This window comes from Propithecus coquereli, unplaced genomic scaffold (genome assembly GCF_000956105.1).
Source record: "Propithecus coquereli isolate 6110/MARCELLA unplaced genomic scaffold, Pcoq_1.0 Scaffold44, whole genome shotgun sequence".
Lineage (NCBI taxonomy): Eukaryota > Metazoa > Chordata > Mammalia > Primates > Indriidae > Propithecus > Propithecus coquereli.
In genome coordinates, this window is record NW_012150174.1 from 1,642,058 (window position 1) to 1,652,954 (window position 10,897).

At 38.3% G+C, this 10,897-nt stretch overlaps 1 protein-coding gene across 1 annotated transcript in view; it reads left to right on the forward strand.

The window, feature by feature from the left end:
- Positions 1 to 8,960, forward strand: part of TSG101 (tumor susceptibility 101) — a 35,297-nt gene extending 26,337 nt beyond the window's left edge. Inside the window, exons 8-10 of the mRNA XM_012654384.1 lie at positions 5,400 to 5,602; positions 7,171 to 7,410; positions 8,630 to 8,960. Coding sequence (XP_012509838.1) covers positions 5,400 to 5,602; positions 7,171 to 7,410; positions 8,630 to 8,719 — 533 coding nt within the window. The 3' untranslated portion in view covers positions 8,720 to 8,960. The remainder of the gene's footprint in view (positions 1 to 5,399; positions 5,603 to 7,170; positions 7,411 to 8,629) is intronic.
- The last annotated feature ends 1,937 nt before the right edge of the window (positions 8,961 to 10,897 follow it).

Here is a 10,897-nt window from a genome sequence, read left to right on the forward strand (position 1 = left end):
GGGAAGCATTATGAAGTTTCTTAACCACCACTACCACCCCACCTTTGTCAAAAAAAGAAGAGGTTTAAAAGAATTTAGCAATTTCTTAATCCTGGTGCCAGCAGAGTATAAAAGTTCTCTTTTGAAGGATGACTTAGTTCACGAGGCTATGTAGATAATTGTAGTGGATTTATAACTCTGAATCCTAGACTTTAGGCCTTTAACATACATACAGTGTGAATTTTGATTAGTTGCAGTTTAATAATAGCAGCATTGAAGAATGGGTGCTTATCCCCAGTTAAAGCCAATTCCTACCACAGAATTTTTCTTGGTAAAACTTCCTAAGTACTGCATATTTCAGCCTCTGAGTTTAATAATGTAATTTTAAGATTTTGTTTATAACAATCATGTATCTCACACAGGTCTGAGACTTGCTAAAAAAAATCATAAGCAAGGATCAGAAACAGTTAAGTTTGGAAGGGTACTGTTAACAGACATTTGAGAAACCAGTTTTGTCATTGTAGAAGTCTTGTTTAAAATGTAGAAGTGGAAAACCATGTAAATGCTGCAACTGAGTGATTTTGTTTCTGTATTTTTCATTCTTTGGTCCATATTTAATATTAGATAAAGAGAAAGGAAGAACTGAAGAAAAATAAGAAAGCTTGCCTGTTAACATTCCTTTGACGATAAAAGCTAGTAAACATGACAAGGTTTCTTGACTGTCTTGTCCACTGCTGTTCTTCCTTCTCTGCCCATGCTGGATTAATGAGTCTCGCTTACAGAAACGCCCTTTCAGGATGTGGCACCCCAGGCACCCCGCTCACATGGGTGCACTAGTGCATACTTGCTTGTGTGTGGGTTTGGGTGCCTCTTCTCCACAATCTTTCACAGACTTCCTTTCACAGACTGCGTTATCTTTAGGGTAAGTGGCATTTCCCTCCAATGTTGGGCAGTCAGTCATGAGTGAAATTTAAATACTGAAAGTTTGCTCTGCTAAACATTAAAGGCTTTTTTTTGCCGTGGAAATCTGAAATAATGATAGATTTGAAAGCTTAAAAGAAGCCATTAACATAATTTAACAATGGATTTTTAAATTTTAATAAATGAAAGGTAGGAAAAGCTGATTCATTTAACTTCCTGTGGTTATTCCTATAGATTACCTCTAATGTGATAGAGGCTTAAATTATTCTCTTTCACAAAATGATAATTTTAAGGAATGACTTTGATTCTGACCCATTTTTTTAAGGATGGAATTTTAACTCTCCTTCAGAGTTTTTGGCCTTTTTGCTTATGCCTGCCAGGTAGCATCTTGTATCTGTTATGACTTATTATGATAGTCGAATGATTTTGTCACACTATTTCTTTTTTGAAGTAGTTATTTTTTGGTGTCTTATTTTAATGAGGCCCATACCTACTCCACTCTTGAAAACTTGAATCTTTATGTAAAGTAATTTAAACCTTATTTTGTAACATGTGTTTATTTTCAAGAAGTATAAAGTATACTGCTGGTGTATATCTTTAAACTTTTTCTTATTGATTGTGGTTATAGAAATTTTCTATAGCTTAAGTAAAGAATGTTGCTTTTTTTTTTTTGACAGAGACAGAATCTCACTCTTGCCCAGGCTGAAGTGCAGTGGCATGATTGTAGCTCACTGCAATCTTAAACTCCTGGGCTCAAGTGATCCTCCCACCTCAGCCTACCAAGTAGCTAGGACTACAGGCACATGCCACCATGCCTGGCTATTTTGTTTTTTAAGAAATGGGGTCTTGCCGTGTTGCCCAGGCTGGTCTCAAACTCCTGGCCTCAAATGATCGGCCCACCTTGCCTCCCAAAGTGCTGTGACTACAGGCATGAGCTACCATGCCCGGTCTGACATCACAATTTAAAGCAATTTAAAAGATAAATTGAGGCTCCCTGCTTTGTTTGAAAGAAAAGTTCCATAGCCTGCACATAAACTGGCAGTAGTATTAGAAGCTTACATATTTGTAGACTATAAAGGCCTTTTGTAAACATATGATGAATTTGCAGGGTGTGCACTTAATAGCACAAATCAAAATTCCTTTGCTCATATAGTTGTTGGAAATGTTGCTCCAACTTCAGAGATTGACCTAATTTTTTTGTTGTTTATTATGAGAGAGAATAACCCTCAGATGAGCTTGATCCAGTTTCTGAGTAGATGGTCAGTAAACTGGGATTACTTAGGCTCCATAGTTTGCTGTGTAGCACAAATGCCAGACCAAGGACCATTATGTGGGCCTGAGTAAGTCAAGTCCAAAAGTAAAAATGCTGGCAAGTGATTCACTTTTGCTAGTTAGGGGTGAGATTAGAAAAATTACTGTTCAGTCATATATTTTCCTTTGGCGTTATCATGGATTCTCTCTCTAATATAAAGTAGCTTCTTTTGAGTTCTACAAAGCAGTGATCATCAGTAAGTACTGTTAGGATATAAATAAAACTGATTGTGTTAAGTGTTTAGACAGGGCTTTAAATCAGGTAGTGTATACCAGTGCACTTCGAAGATCCTGGCCTAAATTTATTCAATGAATTTTCGGATCCATTGAGTAGAGTATTGATTTCCTAATACTGGAAAATTGTGTCTTATTAAGTTGGAGATCAGATCCTACCTGACATTTAAATGAGATTTTGCTTAGGACTGTTTCTCAAAGTCTGTTTTACTTGTTCAATTGCTGATCTGGAATTGTAGAAGGGCACTTCTGAAATCTGACTCTGCCTGGGTAAAGATCACTGGGTGGGGACTTTTGAGGTATGGAGTTCGCCACAAACTCTTCTTAATCCAAGACTTGTTATAGCAGGGATAGAGAATATTCCGTTTTCTAAGACATCTGAGAAAAAAATTGTTTGAAAAGTGATAACTAGATGAGAATCTTCACCAAAACCTTTTTTCTTATTTGTTTACCTAAAGTCTCCTAAAATGGCAAGGTTCATTGAATTTCAAACTTTTAATGGGTTTTCCTTTATTGACTTTGAAAAAATGTTTCTCTTGATTTCATACTTCAGATCTTAATAACAATTCTTCTCTTCTTTTTAGAAAGTAGATAGAATAAATTTAGATATACTTCATAATAAGGTCTGTGTGAGATAGAGGTAAAACTAGGTCTAATCTTAGCATTTCTAGCTTCCTCAGGTGAACTGCGACCTTTACAGGCCAGGCGACTGCTACCTGGGCTTGGTTCCCAATTTGACTGTTAATGACTTTGGCTGGAGAGTCTTGGGAAGGACTTATTTGGTGGTGTTAACTCCTGAAGGGGCTTAGCCCTGAATTATTGGTGGCTGCTCCAGCAGAACTGTTGGAATAAATCAAAGCAGTAGATAGTACTGAAACCACAGCGTTAAATGTTTTACTCTATTATTCACTTTTCAACCCCCTTTCCAACCACACCCCTTCAAAGTAAAAGAAATTTAGAAGTTTGGTTTTCTGATTTTCAGATAGATATTTTTTAGTTCTTTCATTTTAGTTAATATCACCTTACCATTTATTTTGAAGCTCTTATATATTTATAAACAATTTCAATAATTACCTTCTTCTACATTCCAGCAGAAGGTGAGAGGAAAGAAGATTCCAAAAAACCACGTCCTAAGGACATAAAACCATCTGGGCCCCTGGGATTGCTTTTCTCTAGGACTCCTCCTAGAAGATAACTAATTCTGTTGGTTTGAGGAAATCATTACGCAATAGTTTGCCACTTATATGTTTAGTATTTTAGCTGCATAAGGATTGTACAGTACTTTTCTTCATAAAAGGTTTTTAAATTAATACAGTAAGAACTGTTAAGAAAACAGATTCTAGTTTTCCTGGTGTTTGGAGAATTAATTTTATTTACTGGAGAAAAAATCATTGGCAGAGATGAGTTTTAACCATAATTTAATAGTAGAGAGAAGATGGGATCTGATATTCAAGAGCATTAAACTCTTTTTATTAGTTTAGAATGGCTTAAACAGTTTGTTGATGGGAGAAGTATAGCTGGTTATGGAAAAAAGAATCATCTAGCACCACAGTGCCCAACCCACAGGCCATGGACTGGTACGCATCTGTGGCCTGTTAGGAACCGGACTGTCCAGCAGGAGCGGAACGGTGGATGAGCAAGTGAAGCTTCATCTGTATTTACAGAGCTCCCCCTCACTTGCATCACCGTCTGAGCTATGCCTTCCCCCCCCATCCCCATCTAGGGAAAAATTGTCTTCCATGAAACCAGTCCCTGGTGCCAAAAAGGTTGGGAACTGCTGATCTAGCAGGTAGAGCACCCAGGTAATTTGCAAGGCCTTCAGAAGTTTGCCTTTCATAGATTGCAATTAGCATAATTTAAATGTAGCAAATGTAGACCATAAATTTAAGAATGAGATTGGGATGGTGGTGACAAGGCTAGCAAATACAAGTTTATAGTAGCATCTGGCTGAAAAATAACATCACAGATGGATTTCAGCAGTGTTTCCTAACCTTTTTTTCATTATCACCCTCCTAAGGAGACCTTTTATCATTTTTTTCTCCTAATCATCCCCCCCAAAATGTTAATACCACAGATTATACTATATACTATATTCATTAAGAATAAAGGCAATTAAGATTAAATATACTTATGTCCCCCCATGGTATTCTATAATCAATTGAACGTCAAAATACCATTTATACATTTGCTGATTTAGGACCACAGCTGAAGAACATTCATAGTCATAAAGAATATCTATACTTACGTTAAAGGGAGACCTTTTTGAAGAAAGTATCTGAGAGATAAGTTTATTTGATCTGAAATGTGCAAGGAAATTATACAAGTTGCTGATTAGGAAGGGACATTTGAAAGAGAATAGTAAAGAATATGAGAATAAACAAATTCATCAGCTCTTGAATTTTTTGGATGTCATTCTCTTCTGCTCATTTGTTCTATCCTGTGCTTTTGGTAAGGAGTAAAGGAGTAAAAGTCTTGCAAAGGAGGAGCCTTATCAACTTGGCAGACTGCTCATTCCCTGTCCTCTCACTGCCTCTACAGTGGGCTCCTGTTTCCTTTGACTAAGCACAAGTCCTGAGGATGGACTTGACTTGAATCAAATGTTTTTCCTTGGTATAAATGTACTGGCTCATTTGTTGGAGATTTAAGAATAATCGTAATCTGGAAGGACATACAGCCTCTGCCTCATTCAGAAAATAGCGAGTTGTTTGGGCTGTAAATAGGGAAAGTGGGTAAACATGGATTAATAGTAATCTCTTACAGAGAAAGTATTTCTGAATCAACTCAGATGTTTATGTTGTTTCTGATGAAATGATAACATTTAACACATAACCTTTTTTCTTGTCTCCTGTTTTGAAAATGTGGGCTCACTTTGTCCTGTTTTCTGAAGGTTCCTGTGAGAGGAATAGAAAGAATTTGGGAAATAAGCAGGTGTTTTTTGCCTTTGTCTCCTGCAGGTCCCAGTAGAGATGGCACAATCAGCGAAGACACCATCCGAGCTTCTCTCATCTCAGCGGTCAGTGACAAACTGAGATGGCGGATGAAGGAGGAAATGGATCGTGCCCAGGCAGAGCTCAATGCCTTGAAACGAACAGAGGAAGACCTGAAGAAAGGTCACCAGAAACTGGAAGAGATGGTTACTCGTTTAGATCAAGAAGTAGTAAGTAACTCATTGAAGACATGCAATTTTGGGATTGAATTATAGCCATGGGAGGAAAGTGTTCTCTGTATACTCTGGATGTTCTGGGTATAGTAAGAGTTCAGAAAATTGAAGGTGTCTTTAGCCATTTGAATACAGATCTCCATAGCTTTGTTAAAAATGGAACCCATGTTTGACATTTGGTCTTTGGGAGGTGAATAATACTTAAAGCATTTTGCTTGCACCTTCACCCTAGGAAATAATGTTTCCTCCCAAAGGAGGATTGTTTGAATGCTAGATGTTGCCAGACACTTACCAGGAATTAAAAATTTTGGAAAGATCTAAGCCATGATAAAGATTGGTGATCAGCCAGGCTTGATGGCTGATGCTTGTGATCCCAGAACTTTGAGAGGCCAACGCTGGAGGATCACTTGAGGCCAGGAGTTCGAGACCACCCTGGGCAACATAGCAAGACCCCATCTCTACCAAAAAAATTTTAAAAATAGCTGGGTGTGGTGGCACAAACATGTAATCCCAGTTACTCAGAAGGCTGAGGCAGGAGGATTGCTTGAGCCAGGCTTTCGAAGTTGCTGCCATGAGCTCTGATCATGCCACTACACTCCAGCTTGGGCAACAGGATGAGACCTGGTCTCATTCAAAAAAAAAAAAAAAATCTATTCCCTTGGTGCGGACTTAAGAGATAGTTCTATTTTATTGTTTCCAAATGTTTTGTGAGTCATTTTTAAAAGTATCTTCAGCAAGCCTTCTAACTTAATAATAATCCAGAGATAATTTGATTGACTTGTGAGCTGCATATAAACATATACAAATTTAGCTCTTTAAGCTTTTTTAGCTTTTTAAGCTTTATTTATAGCAGACTGCTGCGCTTTGGTGGTACCGGCATAACTGAAGCGCCAGCTTCACTCTCCACTTTTCATCCCCATGAGGGAGAATTTATTCCAATAAATGTGCATTTTAGTTCTTAGAAGTTTGAGGTCTTTGTGAAAAGTGATTTATATGTGGATAGCCCTGTGAAATTGTTCTAGTGTGTAAACTGAGGTTCACAGTAGCCAGCTCTTTTCACAAGTTCCAGGAAAGTGACACCAATATGATTCAGAGCCTACAACCACTACCTGCAGTATCTTGTAACGAGAATGCAAGTGTTTGGGGCTCTGTGCATCGAATCCTTTGCATAGTCTGGGGAAAGTTATTCCTTTGTAGCAGATGCCCACTTGTTAGGGAGAAAAGCCTCTTTTATGATTTTCTGTGTAAGGAAACCTGTTGCAAAGTATTTTATCTGATGGCTTAGTTTGTAATCATTTGCCACTGATAAGTGACAAGTTTGTCACTGAAAGTGCTCAGCCCAGGGGTATTTCCACCTTTGTCTTGTTTTCATTCAGCATATTAGATCACACCTTTTTTTCAATCTTTGACCAATGTGTTATTTGAAACATTCTCATCCATGACTTGTTTAAACATTGCTTTATTAGCCAGTCTTTTCCTGTGAAACTGAGTTGTAGATATCTGACAAGTGGGTAATTATGTACAATTTGTATAAAGCCATCATGCTTGGACTGTTCTGTTTTCAGGCTGAGGTTGATAAAAACATAGAACTTTTGAAAAAGAAGGATGAAGAACTCAGTTCTGCTCTGGAGAAAATGGAAAATCAATCTGAAAACAATGATATTGATGAAGTTATCATTCCTACAGCCCCACTATACAAACAGATTTTAAATCTGTATGCAGAGGAAAATGCTATTGAAGACACTATCTTTTACCTAGGAGAAGCCTTAAGGCGAGGAGTAATAGATCTGGATGTCTTCCTGAAGGTATGTCTTCCTCATTCTGCTTTCCAGTATTTTTAAACTTGTGTTGTAGAGGCACTGACCTTGAAAACCACCAACCAAGGTTTCTCTGTAGTGTGGGTTAAGATTATCATCCCAAAAGAGAGCAAGTGAGATGTATGGTTGAAGCAATGTCTTTTCACCTTTAGAGTGCTGAGGATTGGTCTGAATAGCAGAAGAAAAGTGGCCTAGTGGCTGCAGTTCCCCACCTACCATCAAGATGAATGTAATTCTTCTCTTACAGTACTAAGCCTGGGTAAATTAGGAGGCACAGTCAGATTCCCATTGGCTCTTTCCGGTCATACCACCTAAACTGAGATCACTGATTGTCCCACCATTTTTTATCTGTTAGTTTTCTTAGAGTTGTATAATTTTAGACCAGTTTTCCCAGATCAAACAGCCCTTCAAGGTACTTGGCTGCCCTTTAGATCCCTCTTGAATGAAGGTTGTCTTGGGCTTAATGCTATTATACAAACATTAAAATCTGGTAAGCCAAGTTTGGCTGCTGCTGTCTGTTGGGTCATGGAGAACATGGATTTAGGAGTAATAGCAGCTACCCTTTCAATATTTGATCTAGCTGCTGCTGGAGCCTCAGTATACATGCAGGGCTGGTTAGGTCACTTGCTGATCTTGCCTATCTCCCTATGTGTGAATGTGGCCAAACCACGTGCCTCAGAACTGATGCAAGCACATGAATGGCTGGATATAAACGAGAAACCCAAGAGAGGACTCCTTTTCTGTACACTCTCCTGCGTGGGTGGCATAGCTTAGGAAAAAATGCACATGGAGATGCAAGAGTCGTATGCTGTTTGCTAGGCACTGGGACTAGGGACAAAAGCTGGCTCTGTGCCGTTCATCCTTGCCGTTCCCCTTCTTTTAGCCAAGTGGGGAACTTCATAGTTAGCAACTATTTTTGGTAACTTTTGTTAGCATCCTAGGACAAGTTTCTTTAACATACTGGTTAACTCAAGATACAGCTCAAACTCCTGAGCCAGATCCTGCAATATGGTGCCTTCCTTGTTGAGGGAGCCTTCATGGTGTGGTGGAGTTTAAAAAAACCACATGTACCGAGGTATTAGTTCTAAAGGAAGGTTTCATGAGGTTAGGGTTCTTAGATCCCACTTGGTTAAAAGTGTCTTGATACTTCATGCGTGGGTCTGGATCGAAGCCATTCTAAACTATTGAAACTTTTCCCCCCTCCCAGCATGTACGTCTTCTGTCCCGTAAACAGTTCCAGCTGAGGGCACTAATGCAAAAAGCAAGAAAGACTGCCGGTCTCAGTGACCTCTACTGACTTCTCTGATAATCAGCTGGAGATTGAGCTCGTCTTAAAACATTCTTTTCTTCTCTTATCAGTAGGTGCCCAGAATAAGTTATTGCAGTTTATCATTCAAGTGTAAAATATTTTGAATCAATAATATATTTTCTGTTTTCTTTTGGTAAAGACTGGCTTTTATTAATGCACTTTCTATCCTCTGTAACCTTTTTGTGCTGAATGTTGGGACTGACTATGCTAAATAAAATTTGTTGCATAATTTTTCTTTTCTTTATTGGTCATCTTTAGGAAAGATCCATGAAAACTTAATAAGCCCAGCTTTTCATTTAGCAAACAACACATATCTGTCTTAAGTTGAAGTTTAGTATTATTTACTCTGTAGCATATAAAGTGAATTCTATTTACTATGGGCTATGACAGATGGAAATCTAAATCTTGAAATATTTGAAATTGAGGGATTTGAGTGACTTTTTTCTGTGAAAGGTCCAGGGTGGTACCCTCCCACCAGCCCCTGCTAGATTTGTTTCCTTTCTAGGCCTCACTGAACCATAATTGTTGTCATCAAGAAGCACAAAGGCAAGTACGAAGCTATATACCGAGAGCTTACATTAACTAGGCAAGATGGTCTGGCCTCAATTAAAGGGCAGGTACAGTATACATTGCCTCCCTGCTTTTATTGTCATTTAAAGTTCGCTCTTCATGTCAAGTGATTCTCTAGCCAAGCATGTCACCACACAATGAGCTACATAGCTGCTGTATGTTCTGCAGAGCTTATACAGAACAAAATGTTCTCTGTCAAAATGAGAGTGCTAGAAAGTTCATGAGGTTACAAAGAAAATATTTTCATTTGAGATGTTTTTCTTACTTTTAAGATATTTAGGGAATTAAATTATCTAAATAAAAGAAAATCCAAAATTAACAGCAGCTCAAGATGGGAAAGAATCAGCAAAGACTCCAGAAGTATGAAGAGTCAAAGGGAAAGCTTACCCTCAAAACTGAGCACCAGCTCTCTAGCAATGGATACCAACCAAAATCAGAACACTAAAACAACAGATGAAGACTTTCAAACATGGGTTGTGAGGAAGCTCAATGAAATGCAAAATAAAATGGAAACCCAACACAAAGAAACCACAAAAACAACAGGAAATGAATGAAAAATTCATTAAAGAAGTTCAAATATTAAATAAAAATCAAACAGAAGTTCTGGAAATAAAAAATTCATTCAAAGGAATTACAAAACACAGTGGAAAGCCTTAAGAATAGGCTAGATCAGGCAGAAGAAAGAATCTCAGAGCTTGAAGACAACACCTTTCAATTAAGTCAGTTACAGAGAGCAGAGAAATAAGAGAAACAAGCAAAGCCTTCAAGAAACATGGGATTATGTAAAGAAGCCTAACATAAGAATGATAGGCATCCCTGAGGATGAAGAAAATACACAGGGGTTGGATAATTTGTGAGGGAATAATTGAGGTAAATTTCCCTAGCCTTGCTAGAAATCTGGATATCCAGGTACAAGAAGCTCAAAGGACTCCTGAGAGATTCATTGCAAAGAGGAAAGCTCCACCACAGACACACAGTCATCAGATTGGCCAAAACAAATGCAAAAGAGGCACTCCTATGAGCCATAAGGAGAAAGCAGCAGGTAACTTACAAGGGAAAACCCATCAGACTAACTGCAGACTTCTCAACTGAGACCTTATAAGCCTGAAGGGATTGGGGCCCCATTCTCAGTCTTCCCAAACAGAATACTGCCCAGCCTAGAATTTTGTATCCTAAAAAACTAAGTTTCGTTTTTGAAGGAGAAATAAAGTCTTTCTCAGACAAGCAAACACTGAGGAAATTTGTCAAGACAAGACCTGCCCTACAGGAAGTACTTATAACTGCCTTATTCCCGGATCAGCACAATAGACACTCACCAGTGTAATATCACCCACAAGCTAAAGATCAAAGGCCAGATACAAGATACCACAATGGCCCAAGAGAAAACAAAGCAACAAAGTTCTACTCAACAAGATGAACAGAAATCCACCCCACTTATCAATTTTTTCCATAAATGTGAATGGTTTGAATGGCCTACTGAAGAGACACAGGCTGGCCAAATGGATAAACATACACAAGCCAAGTATCTGCTGTCTTCAGGAAACATCTAACCCATAAGGATTCATTCAGAGTCAAGGTGAAAGGATGGAAAATAAT